Genomic DNA, 20,213 nt, shown 5'->3' with positions numbered 1-20,213 from the left:
TTGCCATAATCTGACACCAGTAACTTTTTCAAACTCTGCGCACCATACATTTTTGAAGCTTCATTTGATCATTTACAGTAGATTGGTTCTTAATTGCAGAGACTCTAAAGTGAAATAAAAAAATAACTCCCAACAAATGACCCCATTTTAAAAACTACTCCCCACAAGAAATTTATTACAGGGTATAGTCATCTTTTTGATTCTTCAGGTGCATAATGCCCATTCAAACATGTAAAGTGAAAATCACACTGTGAAAAGTTGGTGCTCTAGTTATTATGCAGTGTTTCCAGAATTTAGACCCTACATGTTGCCTTTATTTTGTCTAGAAATCCAAAGTGAATTTTGGTTATGTATACTGCATTTGTGGAGAATTGCAGAGGCAATGAATCAGATTTAACCTCTTAACGACGCGCGCCGTCACGGGCTGAGCCCTCTCCATAGCCGGTAAGTCTTTGCTGCATATTGCAGCAAATGCTTACCAGTAACACCCTCGATCAGTGCTAGCACCGATCGCGTGTGCTATGTCGTTGATTGCATGGACGCCGCCATCTTGCAGAGGATTGTCTCTCCCCGTGATGTCATTGCCATGACATGTCTTGTCTTAACCCTATCAGCACATTGTAATGAATGAGGAGGAAAATCCCCATATACTGCCATACTGCAGTATGGCAGTATATGATAGGATCAATCAGACAACCTAGGGTTAAAGTACCTTAGGGAGTCTGAAAAATAGTAAAAAATAAAAAAAAGTTAAAAAAAAAATTAAATAAAAAAGCCTAAAAATTCAAATAACCCCCCTTTCCCTTGAACTGATATAAATAAACAGTAAAAATTATAAACTCATTAGGCATCGCCGTGTCCTAAAATGCCGATCTATCAATATATAACGGTTTTTCACAGCGTTTAACCCTGTAACGGAAAATAGAAGCCAGAGTCGAAAATGGCACTTTTTTGCCATTTTAAAAAATATAAAAAATTCTATAAAAAGTGATCGAAAGGTCATATAGTCCTAAAAATGGCAGCATTGACAACGTCATCAAAAGTCACAAAAAAATGACACCACCTACCACTCCATACACCGAAATATAAAAAAGTTATTAGCACCAGAAGATGGCAAAATCAAAAAAAATATTTTTTTGTACAGGTGGTTTTAATTTTTGTAAATTTTGTAAATTTTTGTAAATTTAGTATCCCCGTGATTGCATCGGCCCAAACAATAAAGTAGACATGTCATTTGGTGCACACAGTGAAAGCCGTAGAATCCAAGCCCACAAGAAAACGTTGCAAATGCATTTTTTCACCATTTTCACTGTATCTGGCATTTTTTTTACCTGCTTCCCAGTGCACGACATGGAAAATTAAATACCATCACTATGAAGGGCAATTTGCTACGCAGAAAACAAGCCATCACACAGCTCTTTACGTGGAAAAGTTATAGATTTTTGAAGGTGGGAAGTGAGAAATGGAAGTGAAAAAACTAAAAAGGGCCAGGTCGTTAAGGGGATAAAAAATGTAACCGTTGATATTAACCATATCTTAGAACCTATAACCCCTGACAGTTAGTGGGTATTTTAACCTTTAGGGTTGCCTCAAAATCAGATCACTAATCTGAAGGAGCCCCCTTTGGCTGTAGTTTTAGAATATTTTGTTTTTGGACACCAAGTCACCAGCTCCTACCACTTATTAGCTGCTGGATAGGAGGGAGGCTTGTGATGGTGAAATAGAGATCCTGGGTACAAATGCTAACTCTATGGAAATGTATGATTTCATGTAAATTATTAAATTAGCCGATAAAGAAATGAACTCAGGTATTCACCGCTAATCATTTAGACTGCAAAATACCCCACATACCATCACTAACTGAATAAACCTTCTATGTCAGAGGAGGAAAGCTTTTCCTAGAATTTTTTGTGGTAAAGGCTTTCCTGCTTATATATAACATTGTTTGTAATATGGCTTTGTACTTGAGAACATATCAAATAAGATTTCCTGTGTACAAGAATGACTGAAGACATTCGGTGCAGTTTACATTTGATGCAAAGTTATAGAACTATACCTATTTCTTTGCAGCTAAAAGACTGGGTAGAAAGACTAATGAAGACACTCAGGGATCCATCACTTCCGCTGCTTGAACTACAGGACATCATGACAAGTGTGTCTGGGCGTATTCCTCCAAATGTGGAAAAAGCTATCAAAAAAGAGATGGCCCAATATGCCAGTAACATTACCTCTGTATTGTGCCAGTTTCCAAGCCAACAGGTAATATTTTATTATAGAAGGTTATGTGTTATTTCATTATTACGTGGTTAGATTGATCATTCCAGTAGAATAGAACATTGCTTATCGTCAAACAATTTTTGACCATTCAGCTAGTTGTCATACAAACATTTAGGCACATGTTTGTCAAGAAGGTAATAAAAATGTTCATGTTCTGCAGTTCTTAAGGCTCTCCTGGACTCCATCCCAGTTGTAGCACATGGCCAGCCTCACACAGCCAAACCAGTTCCCTATGCTGTACTGTGGAGACCCAACCTGTTCGAAACAGTTCTGTCTACAGTTGGGAGTCTGTTCCTTCTGGAATAGATATACTGGTTTGGCTTAATCCCACATCATGTTTTTAGACTTCTTGTAGGTCATACTTGATGTTAAGGGGGTTGCCTTTCAAGGTAGCAAAAGGAGGTATTGTTTTCCATTTAACACCTTGGAAAACGTATTTGCATACTTCCTGGAACTTTATGTGGGAAGGTAAAAGGAACAGGATTAAGTTTGTTACCCTATCATGTATTAAGAGTGGAGGCCTGCAAAAATCAGTGGCATCTAGTATCTTACAGGATACTATGCGATGCATGGCGCTCAGCGTTGTAACACGGGGAAAGATAGGACATGTCCTATCTTTTCCCCATGTACAGAGCGGTAGGGTGCTCCGTGCGCCCATTGCCAACCTGTGGGCGACATATGTATGGCCAACGGTCTCCTTTCTTCCGCTCTCCCTCTTTGCTGTTGGCTGTATAGGCCAGCATGTGTGATGTCAATTGCATCGGTGTCTTAAAGACATCAGTGTAATTGCTTTTTCTGCTAGTACGGACTTGCCAGCGTTTAGCAAGTCCATACTAATCGTGATGTGTCACGCCCCTAGGGGTTTACAATATGGCGTTTCAGTGAGATTTGCATCTTGACTCATGGCAGATGTGGCCGTAAAAATACCTTGATACTGTCCTGGGACTCCTTGAGGGACTCCAACCCAGACATGTCCCTATCCTGGCTGGAATATCAGAGGGTATTACTAGCCTCTTTTGTGAATGCTGATCCTGTCTCTACGAAATGTAGGTCCTCCCTCACAGCATTTGAAAAACTCTTTAGACCCACAACCCCACCTGCCCATGCTCTTTCCAAGCTTCCCAAATGTATCTTGCTAGAGGTCTTATCGTCTGGTAAACTGGGATATGTGGAAGCGCTTGGAATCTTAGCTGGTGGTTGAATTATCTGACAATGCATGGCATAAGGCCTTGTTCTCCCATAAAATACCCCTACCTGGCACTCCCCAGGAGAAAAACTACAAATTTTTGTAGTGGTGGTACAGGTGTCTCCTCCTCCTTAACAAAATTTACCCGCAAGGTCTCTGGAGGTGTGTTGCAGAGGTGGGATGTATCCTTCACATATGGAGGAGTTGTGCTTGGATCCAACCTTTTTGGAATATGGTGTTTGACACCTACAAGGCAGTTACTGGTAAGGCTACATGCGCACAAACCTATGCTCATCCCTCCCCTCTCCATAGGGATGCCTGGTGTCCGGCCTTACATACAGGGAAAGATAGAGCATGCTATTCCCTGTGCACGGTACAATACCGTACCATCACTGGGCAACTATAGGATGTATATCCTATACGTTCCCACAATGGATGTGTGCAAGGGGCCTAAGACTGTACATTCCTTCCCACTGGTTGCTCTATTCTTGGCCCCATCTCTCACCCTCCTCTCCATCCCTTGCCCATTCCCACTTTCTATTCTCATTGTCTCGTTTCTTCCCCCCCCCCTTTCATTTTTCCCTGTTGTTCGATTGTATGTCCCTTTAGATCTATTTGTTATATTACTCTTTCAGCGGGTCCCTAATAGACCTTCCACCCATTCCTATGTATTGATGTCTCACGCTCATTGAATTGTACCTTTTTGCTCATGTGCAATGTCTTACATTTGCCTGACACACATCTCTATGAGGTTGTGTTTGACCATATTTTTGGATGTCATTATGTTTTATGTCCATTGGTCAATAAACTTGGATTAAACATGGATTTTTCTGTGATGGGAAAGGCCCTTTCTGTAGATCAAATACCATTTCGCTAATATTTGTAATTTATATATAATTTATTTATATGTTTTAAAATAACTAGCAATATTTCCTTTTTTCACAGATTGCAAATATATTAGACAGTCACGCAGCTACATTGAACCGTAAATCTGAACGTGAGGTTTTCTTCATGAACACACAGAGCATTGTGCAACTGGTACAAAGGTGAGATATTAAAAGCGCAACCAAGTGCTAAAAGCACTCTTCCATAACCAAAGATTTGGTTCAAAGAGTTTAGAGAATTGTTTTTTACTTACAAAAACATCACTTCACTTAATAATCAATTTCAACATAATCTAAATGTGTGTGTGTGTATGTATGTATGTATGTTTGTATGCGTGTGTGTGTAATTTTTTTTATTTAAGCAGGAAATATATATTTTTCTGCATTACTATTGCAAACCTAGGCCTAAAGGGATATTCTAGCTTTGAAAAAGCATGCATTGTATAGCTGGATAGCTGGCATTTTTAATAAAGACCTATTGATTTTAAGAGCTCTTGTCTATACCTTACTTTTATTGCTAGATCCAACCATTTCCTTTTTTGAAATTAATAGTAAGGTAAATTGTATAGTTTTAATTGTTTGAAATTTCAAACAGCACACAGACTCTCCACCACAGAAAATTTGCAAGATCTTGATGTTGGCACTCATAAATGTTGGTTTGGTTAGGGACATGGCTTGATCATGGTGTAGTAGAGATGTCTCTCTCAGGAGCCCCACAGTCATTGGACTAGCTTTCCCCAGTGTGTGTGATGCCCTGTGGTTGCTCTAGAAGCGCTTGAAGACCAGCACAAACCTCTGCCAGCCTGACAATTTATAGGAGAGACATTGGAAGATTCATGACCTGCTGGAACCCTCTGCTTCCTTGGTTGGTAACCAGGTAATAATTCCATATTTCTCCCAGAACGCCAAAACTAGGTTCCCCTTCTGCTTCTCATTCACAGCTAAGTCCTTCTCAAGCCAGGTCAGTACACAAGACTTGTCAAACACTAATATGGAGTCAGCAGAGAGAGCCTTGAGTTCCTCCTCACCTTGTATGGCCCAGCTGCTGTATCACTTGATGTTTAGCCTCTATCTAACATTGTTTCTGTGTTGTTGTTGCAAGGCTACCCCACTGCCTCTACTCACAGCCAAGCGCTTCTTTTTACTGGGTGAGGACACAGGAATTGATCAACATTAATATGCACCTGGCAGAGAGATCTGAGTCCAGATTTCACCTCACCTTGTACAGCCCCAGCCACTGCATCACATTCTGCTCACCCTCCTTCCCCTAACATGGCCTCTGTACCTCAGAAAAAGTTTCAAGGTTTGACACAAGCCCTACAAGCACGTTGGGATATGGACTAAATGATCCTACTGTAAGTGTGAAACAGGCACCCCAACAAGCAATAGGCAAAAAAAAGGGTCTAGAACTACAATTATAAAATATACAGTTTTGACTTACAATCAAATTCAACTTAAGAACAAACCTATGGACCCTATATTGTATGTACCCCGGGACTGCCTGTACTAAACGGGTCTTACCTGTACAGCAGTTTTGGAGCAAAGTACTGAGGTTGTTATGCCTTGACTATTGCACTTCGAGGAAGAGGCGCAGCAAACTTATAGACATCTTGAGAATGTTGCATTACTGGTAGATGACCATGAAAACAGAGGACGGCACAATTATGTACTCTACTCCCAGAGTAGATTTCTGAGGTGACCTTGGAGTCTTTGTGACAGAACCTTTTAATAGGGTCTCCAATCTGTTTAATGACTGCTTTATTAATCGAGTATACAGAGTGACTAGATTGGGCCATATAGAGCATTCGAATCCCAGAGATGTCATATGCCGTCGTCTTTATTTTACTGACAGAGAGACCATCCTGCAGGGAGCATGCAATCCTAAACCTATTTTGATGGAGTAAAATAAAATATACTTATACTGAGATGTATCCAGTTGTATGCTACGCATCCTTTAGCCTGTATTTTCTAAAAATCTAGAATCTGGTACAATCTCAATGTACCAGACAAAGATGATGTTGTGTGTCACAACAGGATACTTCATCAGATGGGGATCCGCAGAAACCCATAGGCCCCCGATCTTTCCTTGCCATTTCCTGAAGAAGCCTAAAGAAGATCTCTAGTCTGTGGTTTGAACTTTTGAGCATAAGGACTATTGGTGAGAGCGATCTATGTCCTTTTTTTTCTAGGGCTGTTCTGATATAGAAACATGAGGCTCTCAGTACTCTTCTCCTGTGTCACTAAGATTTAAAATTGCTAAAGGAGATGTTATACTGCTGCAGATACAAATGTTGTCTGTTTCTCACTAGAGCTCTCTGCACCCAAAAATCTAGAACATGCAGCAGAGATTTGTTCCCCCTGGAGGTTCCTGCCGTTGCCTTGGCCTAGAGATAGCTGTGGCTTTATGTGATAATTTTGCAGAGCTTTACTTTATAGACTCTGGCAACAGATGTATCGCTTGTGATGATTTTAGAGCTAGAATTATTGCATATCTTGCTGACTCAGACATGGTAGCTATGACTATAGCCAAATAATTGTATTGCGGTCTTTTCCCTCTTCTGGCAAATATCGTTCACCTGGACCAAGCAGGCTTTTTCGGAGGACGTGGCTTTTTTGTGGTTACGGAAGAGAGTGCAAGAGTGCAGCAGTGGACTTGGAATCCATCGCAGTATATTAGATCTATCCATCTATACCTCTCTAATGCGCTAAGATGAATGAAAAACATGATAGCATTGGTGCATGGCACCACAGATGAGTTCTATAAAACCTGGTACTATTGGTGTGAGTTCCAAAAGAACTCCTAAAATGACAAATATTTTGTACTGTGATTAAAGGTCAACCTGCATTTATTATAATTTGTTATGGAGGGATCCTGATGTTCACTACCTTTCCTCTTATTGATTAAATAAAGAAAATAAAAATATTGGTTTGTTTGGCTAAAGCTTATAATTCTATGCCCACCTCTGTAAATTCTAGGAAGTTTCCTATCATTCTGGGTGCCATCTCAAGCTAAAGGGTTTGGTTGACTTTGGACCTTAAATATTTTTGTCCTTCTGTGTGTGACCAGATGTAATGAGTAAGGTGATCAATTAAATCACCATCCAATTTCAGAATACCAGAACCTTTTACCTTTGTCTGTAACCCATAAACATTTGAATCTTAATCTTGAGCACAGCCACTGTTTTCAATGTTGTCCTGGATAAAGAGGATTAGGATATGTGGTTTCATGCATCCGGTTTCATGCATCATGCATCACAACCCCATTTGTCTATATATGTCCTAATTTCCTTTTTGCACATGCCCCAAGTTATTACCGTACATATATAGTCATGAATGCATTGTAACACTAGAAGCCCTGAATGTGCTACCTAGAAGCACGGTAGAGAGTGCAAGCTACATATATTAGTGTAACTTTAACTGTGGATATCACAGTTTGTGTGCCACTTAAAAACACAAGCCATAAGTGATATTAAAAGGAGGTTCTCTTATTTAAATTTACACCACAACTGTGTGCCCCAAATGTATCTGTTTCTAATTTTCTCTCTTTAAACACAACAAGGAAAGAAAGAGGTCAGGACGCCACAATATCAGTGGAAGCAGCTGGGGGGAATCTAATATGAGGAGAAGCTAATGGCCGGTCACAATTAGATATATTGCTGCTGAGAGGGTACAGTAAAAGGGGGAGCTGCTGAGGAGGCCCAATAAGAGTGGAAACTGCTGGAGGTCACAATAAGAGGGGGCTTTAAGATGAGTGGGAGATGGGGGCACAATATCAGTTAGCTCTAAAGTGAAGGGTGCATTATTAGAGGGGTAGCTGTAAGGGGCACAATAAAGGGGATTTAATATGGGGGGGGGGCAACAATGTGCAGAGTAGAAAGGTCCACAATGTGATAGGGATCCTGGGGGACACAATGTGAGGGGTATACTATGTAGGGGTAGAGTTTGACGTGATTCATGTTTTGTCCCTGTTTCGCTGCTACCAAAGTTGGGAGGTGTAGCTCTAGTAAGTACAATCCAGATGGTAGATTTCCTTTAAAACTAAAGATGCATTGATTGAATAAACAGACGAGATCTGAGGTTTGCTGGCAGAAAAAAACAAAAGTTCTAGTGCCAGTAGACTTAAGGTGTGTTTTTTTTTACTTTATTTTAAAAAAATGTATAATTTTTTAAAATAAATACTTGAATTGAAATTGCATGAATAGTGTATTGTTATAAGTAAACATTAGTTAGGTTACATGTTAAAGTGTACATGTTAAAGTCTATATGAATGCCTTTGGTCTTTTTGAATTTATTTAACTAAATATAAATATCAATTTTATTAGATACCGAAGTGGCATCCGAGGTCATATGAAGGCTGTAGTCATGGATTTGCTTCGACAGTATTTGAAAGTTGAGACACAGTTCCAGCATGGTATGCCCTACACTTTCTAATGTTTTTTAAAAAAAATATTTTATTTGTATTGCCAGTCATTTTTGTCTGGCATACTTTTTGTGTTGTGGTCTTTGGCTGCCATCTTCTGGTGAAAAGGCTGGATCTACATTAAATCTACATATAAATAGGTGCTCAACACTTATTTGAGCATACATGACTCAGAACGTGTTTAATGAGATGACAGGTGTTCTTTTTTACGCACATAACTGTCCATCTTACTAAGTGAATTTTGTCAGTTAGAATAAATTGTTTTATAAAATGTTAAAACAGTAAGTATAAAGTTCATCTCCCTCCATTGTTACCAGTTTTAGTTTGACAGTCTATATTCATGGACACAGGGGATGGAATTGCTACGACAGAACAAACCTCACAACCAGAATCGACACCAGTAGTTTTCCCATGCAGTTTTTTTTCCCAGAGTGTAGACTTGATTTATCTGATTCTCATTGACTAAGCTCCTAATTTAATTTTCTACATGTTATCTTTACCTGCCCCATGTTTAGATGGTATTAACATAAATTTATCAGTTAATCAAAGTAACAAACACCTGCACATACTCACCTGTCCTCTGCTTCTTGATCCTGGCAGTGGTCTTCAGTAATCTTAACACACTGGGATCACCTAGAAAAGAGACTTATAAAAAGCTGCCAAGAGTGCAGGGACGAGATGTCTGGTGCTCCGGGCTGCTAATTACGCAGGCCCCTCAGCATGATGATACCTTCATCTCCAACATGGGAGAGAGAGGTGCGTGATGCGTGTACTATTAGCAACTGGGGCTCTGGACATCTTGTATCCGTGTCCCTGGCTGCTAATTATAAGTTTTTTTTTAGGTGATACCTATGAAGACCACCACTGGGATCAAGACGACGAGGAGGAGGATAGGTGAGTATGTGAAGGTGTTTGTGACTTTTGTTAAAGTGGGAGATTTCCTTTAAAATCCTTTAAGATCATTAAAGTGTCTAAAACTGGATAATGACTTTGATGGCAGTTTAATGTCTTGTTGTCTAGCTTTACTCCTCCTATTAGTTTTCATTTTTATGTCAGAAAATGTGACAAAATGTTGATGCATTTTATTGTGTTCAGTGTTACAATTTGAGTCACACCCACTTTTCTCAAAGTCGAATGGATTTTTTTTACAGTACAGTATTTAAAAAAAAACAAATCATTCCCGTTATCATAGAATACATAAAAATAAGTAATTGATAAAATATATGTACTGTGTATATGTATCCCCATATAAAAAATGTCTGTACTATTAAATATAATATTTAGCACGTACAGAAAAATCCAAATGCCTGAAATGCATCAGTATTACCCTCTGGTACTGCCAAAAAAATAACTGTAATGTATCTGTCATTACACAGTACATGACATAACAATAAAACCTGTAGGTAAACGGTGCCATTTCAGTTTTTTATTTTTAAATCCACCACCATCTGGAATTTATACATATTCCCAGTATACCCTTTGAAAGATTAAACCATGCTCCTGTGCAGTGTAATTTGTCCCACAACTAAAAGTAGGATAAAATAGTGCAAAGACAGTAAATGTTTGCTCCCTTAAGGGGATAAAGAATTCTCCTGACAATCACAACAATGGGGCTTATTTACGAAGGCCCTAATGTTTTTTTAACACCACATGGGAAGGTTTATTATCCCTTTATGCGAGAACAATGGTGATTAAAATTGAGTTTTTATGATCTATCTATGGCCTCCCAACATAAAAAGTGCAGAGACAAAAATGACAAAAATTTAACATGCTGCCCCAGATTACACTGTATTTTCCATGTTACCGGTTCCCTTTAACGTGGCCGGGATATATGGGGGGTTCTTCTGTTGCTTAGAAATCTGAAATATATTATCTGGATGATATAAGCTTGGGTTTTCAGAAAAATGAGGGAATATTTGCAACACAGACAGTAAGGGAAGGCAGCAATATTTTTTTTTATTGTAGCGGAATATTATATTAGCAGAATGGGAACCAACTAAATCAACTTCTTCTCAAAGCACCAAAACCATAAGCACCTTATTGCTGGGCCAAGGAGAAGAGGGTCAGATTTAAATTTGCAGGGGTGGAACACGTACTTGTCCTTTCAGAGGTGAACAGAGTGGAGACAACTGCCACAACTGGTAATCAGCTACGTAGAGTTTACCATGTAAAATCAATATATATAGTATATTTTGGCCCAATGGTTTTCACTTGTGTGAGCAGCCTTATTATGCCTTTTTATATAACCACACATAACTAATAATATTACAATTTAAATTATTTATGTACATATTATGTCAATGACCGCTTTTTTAAATTTAATATATGACTATAAAATATTTCAAGAAAATGTAATACATAAAAAGTGTCATTTGAATGAAAAGGCTGTTTTTTCTATGACTTTGATCCTACAGGCCATTACGACAAGTGTGTTTTTAGTCTTCGTGAAGAGAATAAGAGTGACCTCACAATGGTACTGAATTATATTTTCTCCCATGCTCAAGTCACCAAGAAGAATCTTCTAATTACTATGCTAATTGTAAGTTTCCAATTACAAAGACTTGCAGATGCATGAACCACTGTAATAAAACTTGGTCAAATGAATGTGATTTTTTTTTGTTAAAAAAGGGTATAAATTAATTGGTACTGAATTATGCATCACAAGGCAAATACGGAGGGGTACTTACCATGGAGGTAGTCTACCTAGCTCCCTAGGGACATGTGGCAGCCAGGTTGCCTGAGATTTCTCTTTTGCTTCCATAGATCCTCTGCATTTTTCCTAAGGTAATACCTATATCAGTGTTAAGAGATTTTTACAGTTTTCTTTTAAAGGAAATCTACCATTATGAGCAGCATGATTATAGCTATATGTTTACTGGGAGCTTTGCTAAACTACTTTCGTTATAAAATGCAGTTTTATATTTATTTCAATGAAGCACAAATTAGATTAGTAGGATGAGTCGCTAAGATCATGCACCAGAAATAAGGAATCTGTTGCTTCCCCGCACTGGTCCGACAGAGTTCACCATCCTTTTTGTGGTGCACACAATTTGCATGCAAAATACGGTGCTCGGTCAGGATCAGTGCGACCGACAAATGGCACATACTCCTGCTAATTAATGTCGTGTGGAGGCTAGCACAGCTGCACCACAAAAGGGTTGTGTGTGACACAGTATCAGGGCACGCACTTCTTAAATACCTGTGCAAGCCGTTTTGGCCTAGAAGAACCTGCACAGTCTGACGAAAGTGAGGGGTAAAGCCCTTAGCAAATTTGCATCATAATCTCCTTCTACAGGTCTCTCCTATTTATCAGTTTTCAGACACAGTGCACAGAGAGTCTGCACACAGCACTTACGGGAGCATCAGGGATGATGAATCAATTGGTAAACATTTAGGAAATATTATTAACGCGGTAAAGGTATATGGCCAATATATGTTAGAGTGGCCAACCACTTTACCTTAAAAGTTGGTGTATTTTAGTTGAGGATCTTTATTTAATTATATCTGTCATTCTATTAGTTTTTCATTATGAACATTAGAATGCCCTGAGAATGAAAACAAAAATTCATAAAAACAAATACTAAAATCTTTAAGCATTTATAATGTAAATTAGAAAGTTTATGTGGACCCTCAGCTGGAATCAATCTGATATATTTCCTTTTAAGTATATATTCAAATATTCATAGTTTCATAGTATAAAAAGGTTAGAAAAAGACATAAGCCCATCAAGTCCAACATATACGGTACATTGATCCAGAAGAAGGCAAAAACCCTGAAAGGCTTATGCCAATTGACCCAAAGCAGGGAAACATTCCTTTCTGACCCCTAAAATTCTAAAGTCAGAATAATTCCCTGGATCAACAGAAACTACTAAAAAGTTATATTCCCATATGATGTGAAGTTTATTATTTTTTACATACAAAACATTGTACAAGACAAGCATTTATTTTACAAGGTTTGTATCATGACAGGATGGGAAAGGAAAAGTGAGCCCTAATACTTAACCACCCCTTGCCTACTTGTCAGTCTAAATTTACTAGGCCCACTGGGTGACGTTCCCTACACTGAGTAAAGTGAAGGGAAAAAAGAACCAGCAAGTTGATTCAAATAAAGGACAGGGCCCCTAGACAGAATCACAAAACCAAAAAATACTCAGGTCCTTGCCAAAGTCACAACTGTTTAAGTATATGTAATGCCAGTAAAAGCTGCTAGGTAGAACCAGTAGTCGGATCAAGCAGTTGTTTATGCCAGTAAAAGGAGCTTGGTAGAGAGGCCGCTGTGCATTAGTGCCCTGGTTCTTTTTGCAAAACCCATGCCAATAACTGACAAGGCACTTTTTTTCTTTAGAAGTCAAAGTGAGCATTTTCAATAGCTTCCTGTGTACACATATAGACTATTTTTCCCCTTTCATGCAAACAGATTGGCAAACTAATATTATCTTATTTAGTTCTTATTTAAGTTCAAGGAATCATGTAAATAATTTGGTAGTCAAGGACATATTTAATACAATATTGCAGTCAAAGGAGTGCCAACATAGGTTTGGGAGCCGTAGTTGAGTCACTACACTTGTTTATAAATGAGAGGCAACTAAAGAAATATTTTTGTCCATGTATCCTTTGGGGAGGTGAATTAGGAGGGAACGCTATAAATGAGAATTATGTGTGGGATCATCCCTCTCTGTGATCTGATCAATGCAATTGCTGACCTTTTGGTGAAATGAGAAGATGTGACACAGAAACAAATTTTGTAGTTTTAGATTTATACGTAGAGAATAATAACAATTCATTAGGCTTATTTGCATGGAGGGGTGCTATACAAGATGTAGGGAGACAATGCAAAATGGCAAAAATTACGGGGAGCATTCACAGAGCCAAGAATGTAGGCCGATGTAGTTGGAACAATAATATCCATCCTTTAGCTAACTAGACAACCCATTTAGAAGATTACTTTATTACTAGTTTAGAGATATACTATTACTTATATATAGCATTGTATATGCATACATATCTGTGTTCTATGCAGACTCTAATTTAAATAAATCAGAAAATGTTGTCATTCCAAAGCCTAAGGCTTGAGACCTCAATATATTATGTCCCCTCATCACACTGGTGCTTATGATGAAGGCTGTGATCTTGGCCTTAGATCTCATATGTTTTAATTTGTGAGAGGGGCGAGTGCACTGTTAGCTAGTGTGATTCTAAGTAACGCTTGCCTTAAGAATCTCATTATTCGAACACAGAACCGTATTTCCTCTGAGAATTCTGGAGTAGCTTTGAGCTGGGCCTGTTCATTTCTCAAGCAATCATAGCTGTGTGATGGAGAGAGAAAATGGCAGCTGTTCCTAGCTCAGGCCTTCAATTTTCTTCAGTGTCCAGCCATTCAAGTGTGTAATTACATAGGGATGACGGGCAAACGTCAGGCCTTGTAAAGGAACTGCTTGCAGGCTTTTGCTTGCAGACTGTGAGGACAAGAAAAATTCAATTAATGTGCCTGTATTTTGTGTGTGTCGTATATAATTATTAATGTATGCCATATACTACTATAGAAAGGTCTAGCATGTATTGTAATTTAATCTTTTCTACCTCCATACACTTCTGGTGCCAATTGAAAATGTATTATTTCTGATGTAATGGGTTTAAAATTTAAACGTGAAAATGTTTTTGTATAGTTCTCGCATGGTGGTGGATGTTTTGTGGGATTATTATTATAGCACCGCTACTATCAGTTATCAATTAATCTATAACAGACAATGGCAATATCCTGCTGTGTAATAATAAATAGATGAATATATTTAACTAGTTTGGGGTAGTTTACCTACCACAATAGAGTAGTTTAAGTATATCCCACGCACCAACTGATCTGGTTTATATGGCCATATTAGCACCCTATAGGATATAGGTTTCCATTCTTTTCTAGAGCTATTTTAGAAACAAGATCCTCAATGTAGAGGAATCCTACTTATTGGCTTATGCAGCTGCCTTTCATGTTGGCTTATAAACTTTAATATTGAAAGTAAAGACACTGAAATCTGCAGTTACTGGCTTGTAAATTAGGTCCTGGAGATCAGATGTGGATGTCCTTAACTTTGGCAGGCCTGGGGGCTTTCACTAGCTCCCTGGCTGCCATGGCAATGCACCAGTACCATTGATTGTGTCTGGGGGAGGGGCTAAGACCGTTAGAATGTCTTGGAAACTGCAGTCCACATTCGGGAGATGGCAGGTATCACTTGTACTGAACTTCACCTGACAAAATCTTGTCCTGACAAGGGCAGTACCAAATGTGAACCTAATGCGTAACATTTATTTAATATAACATTTACAATTTAAAATTTAACTTTTAATAGTCCAAGCTATAATGAAATAGTACTATTTAGACCTACACATATAAATAAACACAAATAGAAAGCAAAAGAGTATCACATAAATATACCAACCCTTGGGAGCCATTTATGCCAGTTTTCTTGTGTACAAGGCCATGGCCACTAAATATACTATAACCAGTGCCAGAATTAGCTTGATGACATTGTTTACTGTAAAATTTTCAATTTGCATAAAGTAGACCTTTTTAATATTGTTTCAGATATTATTTCTAATAATATTGTGATAGAATTGATTCTCAATGATTAGTAAATTTCTTTAGAACTTCCTTTATATAAGTGAAAACAGGTGTGGCTCTCAAGGTTTGCACTTATTTTTGTAAATAGGAGTAAATTTGATTAATATTAAATGCAACATTATTTGTGCACATAACAAAGCAAAGTGGCATCAGTTTATACATCTTCCCAATTCTGTGCATGATGGTAAAAAATTACAATATAGTCTGCAGCCTCTAAAAAGGAATTTGCACTGAGAAGATTTGCAACAATGGTTGGCATGTATCTTAGTTTTGGCATGCTGTATTACCTCATTTTTACCTGTTTATTAGGTGGTCTTTTTTGGTTCTTTTTTATGTGCTTGTGGCTCACCTTATTTTGCTGGTTGTGATTTTGAATGCAGTGTGCAAGTGTTCCTTAGTTGTCTAGAGGTTGACTTGGCTTCCCACTATTTAACCGTGCAGATTTGCGACTTCTGAATCACAAATCAAAGTACAATTAACCCATACTTCCATACTGTTTAATCTTGTTTGCAAATTAGCGTTTATTTTGCATATTTTAGGGGGTTTAGGGTTTGCTTGTCTTTGTAAAAAAAAAAAAAAAGCAAAAACATATAATGTAGATTTACTGTGTTTAGAGCCAAATGCATGTTTGGTTTTAAAATATTTAGACCAAAAAATTTTTATTTATGTTATTTACCGGTAGTTAGTTTTTTTTTTTTCATGGAAACGTGAAATCTCTTTGAAGTTTAAAAAAAGTATTAGATTAGTTGTTGCTCCTGCCACTTTGGCTGCATTCAGCTACTTCAACTGCCATTAAAGGGCCATTTTTCATGCTGCCTCTGCTTTGGCTTCTTAAACCTTTCCCTGCCAAGCAATTCTGAAATTTTGTTGCATTATTGGCAAAAGTAATTTTTACAATTTTGACGTGTACAAAATAACCTGAACTTGCAGCATAAAGATTTGTACTAAACCCAAACAAACCGAAAGAAGACACTTGCCCTATTTTCAATTTTCATACAATTTTAATTTAAAGTGGAAAATTTTATAAAAAAAATACATAACATACAAAAATGTGCCACAAACCAAACATATTTAGCTTCACACCTCCTAAATCTAATAGATGAAGATGTGTAGAAGTCAGAGATACCTCATAGTCAAATCAAGTCGAATAAATCATCATAATATCACTAAAACTAAAATAACCAAATATAAAGTAGATTAAAAAGTAAAGGCACCCATACAACTTATATATTCTCTAAAAAACAACCAGATGATTGTATTTGTCTTGATTTGCAACATCATGCAACTTTGTGATAAACACAAATTATTTTTAAAAAATGCATTGAAAACTTTTTTTGCATAAAACGCATAAATAGGAATGAAAAAATAGTAATATAAAGTGAGCAGATATATATATGCAAAGGATGCTAAAAAAATAAAAAACATGCAATAGTTGGTTGCAATCCACAAATGTCTTTAAAAATATATAACACACAAAGTAAAAAAGCTCCTATTCTGTCAAAAGCAAAATCATATTTTTTTTCAGAAATCACAACCTACCATGCATACAAAAATAACCTTTTAATTCCTGTACAACCACCTTCATGCAACTTTGCAGGAAACCGTGATAAAATGCAAAAATTGCATGGAAATTAAAAAAATTCCACAGAAATATGTACAGATCCAGACTTCTTACACATAAAAATGGTAAGATGTGAGGAAAATATGCAGCAAATGGAACATTAAATTCACAGGGGGTGTCAATCAATTTTTGTAGAACAATACACTGAGCTTCACACAGATATATATACGTACTATTGCCCTGTGCCCTCAGAATATATAGGTGTTTGACAATCGGAGAGAAAGTGTGCTCTCAGCTTGTTCTGGCTAGGAGAGGGTTAAAAACATGAACAAATTAGTTCACATCATCAGTAATCAAAATTTTGTCAATAATTGCTTTATCTGTGAGGTGTGAGCAGCTCCTCTCTAGACCCTTCTCTAAATTCTCGCTGCACACTGCTGGTTAAGAATCTGGAGGTGGGAGCTATCATTTCGGATCTGTGGCTCCTAGAATCTCCTCTTTCATGTGAATCTTATTTTGTGCCACCAGCAGGGATTTTTAAATATAAAAAGTGCATCAGAAATTCTCACTTTAAATGTGAATATCTCTCTGTCATCTTGGAACACAAATTAGTTTCATATGAAAGAGGAGACCCAAAGTTATAGCCCTATCAAGGGAGGACGTAACACATACATTCTTGGCCATTCAGATGCCACCGTGTGAGATATATTCTTGGCAGAGGAATGGTTAATTGCAATTCAAACTGGTGTCAAATGTCTTTTACTTACTGTATATTGCATGGGCATTTTTAAATCCTTGCATTAGACTTTCAGATGCAGAATAAGAAGTCCAACCAGATTAGATAGCATTCCTCTCTCTTGATTGCCTCCCCAATCCATGATAAACTTCTACATGCACGAGTGAAGGTTGGGAAATGGTGTTTAGTGTGTTGTTAGTGGCGAGTGATGTGGTAACGCCTCATGCTGATGAATGTCAAATATGAGCAATGGGAAATAGGCCATTGAAATACATGGCACCGCATGCTAGACGTTGAAACAGCGACTAGCAAGCGGCATCAAACCACGATCGTGTGCATGAGGTCTTACATTGATGATAAGGTATTTGAAGTAATATGCCTTCTGAAGGATATTTCACCATACATGTGTTTTATATTTAGGACCAGTTGTGTGGACGGGACCCTACTTTAACGGATGAGTTGCTAAATATCTTGACAGAGCTCACCCAATTGAGCAAAACAACCAATGCAAAAGTCGCGTTGCGGGCCCGACAGGTATGCAACTGATTTCTTATTCTGAGCCACCAGATTTTTCATAGGAATTATGATGCTGTTTTTAAAAATGTAATGGCTGCAGATATGTTTCTTAAATTTATAGGTTCTTATTGCTTCACATTTGCCTTCATATGAGCTTCGTCACAACCAAGTGGAGTCCATTTTCTTGTCTGCAATTGACATGTATGGGCATCAGTTCTGCATTGAAAATCTTCAGGTAATTTGGAATCCCCCCCCCCCCACCAAAAAAAATCTTTTGCAAGACTTAAATGAGCAATACGGTGCCATACACTGGGTAAAAAATAGGACATGTCCTATCTTTCCCCTTGTTACAGGCCGTGGTCCGTGGATGGCTATGGAGAGGGGAGGGGTCACCCCTCCTCCTCTCCATCACGTCTGACGTATGGCCGGGCGGGCATACGTCTGTGTGAATGTAGCCTTACACTCAACTTTTAAGCAGAGTGTAACAAAAACTAGAAACTAAAGGGGAAATGAAGATCATCCTTTTCACTTTCCGTTGCCCCTGGATTTTTTTTTTTTTTTTTGCAAAACATTTTATTTGGTTTTTTTAAAAACAACATTGCAAAATAAACGACAAATGTAATGCACATGTATTAATGACAGTTCAGATATTGTGACAAAAGGTATGCTGCACAATGATATATTTTAATTTCTTTTAAAATAAAATGTTCTGAGTCATTAACACTTTGAAAGGAGTTACCGGTACTTGCTCTAGTAAGGAAAAGACGGGGGTCAGAGTGTTTTGTGTCAGGTATTTTTTACTGGAATGTTTGGTGTTTCAAGTTGGGAAGGGGAGTAAGTGGGCCAGTCCTATATATTACAACTGCAGCGCTCCTAAGGTTGTCCGTAGATTTTTATGGACCATTCATTATTTTCAGTTATGCAGCTCTTATGAATGGGGAAAAAATTATGCTGCACTAATTATTCTACTATTGAAAATAGAAATCTTACATCATTCTTGGTTGTTTTCAAGGAACAATATCAATAGACCCTTTGGAAGAAACGCTGATTTTCTGCTCATCCATACCAGGATACTGTATCATGATGCATGTCTGTATAATATATTTCTATATTGTGTATCAAAACAATGTCTTTTCATTTTATTTTTTAGAAACTTATTCTTTCTGAAACCTCTATCTTTGATGTCCTGCCAAACTTTTTTTATCACAGTAACCAAGTGGTAAGAATGGCTGCATTAGAGGTAAATCATGTACTTTTTCTTTATTGGCTTCATGATGTTGTAGAATAAACCATTAATGTGCAAGTTTTAAACATGTTACACAATTGAAGGATTCTATTATAGTCTTGTATAACACCAGATCACAATCTGTTGACTAATTTCTGAAACATCTCAAGCATATAACCAGTATTAGTTATCAAGCATGTGGTGAGTGTGAGACCAACCATTTGAGCCCTCATGATGACTAGAAAAGGAGTTCCAATCCATTTAAAAGAAATCTACCATTTGATTTCAGGCATTATGAACCAAACATACCTTGAGAATGCTATAGCTACACGTATCTGTAGCAGAAACATATCCTGTTTAATCCCTAAGCTACCGTACATGCTTGTGTATAAGCCAAGTTTCTCAGCACAAAAAATCGTCCCCTCGGTTTATACACGAGTCTATTACAAAACCCAATTTATAAAAAACCGTTAAAAAAAATAAACTTGTATTATCGGCGCTTCCCGTCTTCTTTACTCCCCGCGGCTCTTCTTCTTTCTCCACCTGCTGAAAGAAAACATGGCCGCATCCATAACAGAAGAAAGAAGGAGAACCGCGGGGAAGAAAGAAGACGGGACGCGCCAATATCGGGTACATCGAGAAGCCGCACCGACATCGGAGGGTGAGTATATAAGTTTATTTTTTTAAGTGCTGGGGGGGGGGGGCAGGCTGTATACTACATGGGAGCTGGCAGGCTGTATACTGCTGGGGGCTGGAAGGCTGTATACTACATGGGGCAGGCTGGCTGTATACT

The 20,213-nt window shown here is 37.9% G+C and overlaps 1 protein-coding gene across 3 annotated transcripts in view; it reads left to right on the top strand.

Annotated features, from left to right (window-relative positions):
• Positions 1-20,213, top strand: part of ACACA (acetyl-CoA carboxylase alpha) — a 377,264-nt gene that overhangs the window by 128,081 nt on the left and 228,970 nt on the right. For all 3 annotated transcript variants that reach the window (XM_072137153.1, XM_072137152.1, XM_072137154.1), the window contains exons 21-27: positions 2,071-2,259; positions 4,409-4,509; positions 8,670-8,758; positions 11,182-11,306; positions 18,100-18,213; positions 18,317-18,430; positions 19,346-19,435. In XM_072137153.1, coding sequence (XP_071993254.1) covers positions 2,071-2,259; positions 4,409-4,509; positions 8,670-8,758; positions 11,182-11,306; positions 18,100-18,213; positions 18,317-18,430; positions 19,346-19,435 — 822 coding nt within the window. The remainder of the gene's footprint in view (positions 1-2,070; positions 2,260-4,408; positions 4,510-8,669; positions 8,759-11,181; positions 11,307-18,099; positions 18,214-18,316; positions 18,431-19,345; positions 19,436-20,213) is intronic.

The sequence above is a fragment of the Engystomops pustulosus genome, chromosome 2 (genome assembly GCF_040894005.1).
Source record: "Engystomops pustulosus chromosome 2, aEngPut4.maternal, whole genome shotgun sequence".
Classification (NCBI taxonomy): domain Eukaryota; kingdom Metazoa; phylum Chordata; class Amphibia; order Anura; family Leptodactylidae; genus Engystomops; species Engystomops pustulosus.
Note: the sequence above shows the minus strand (reverse complement) of the source record. Positions and strands in the feature narration are given on the sequence as shown.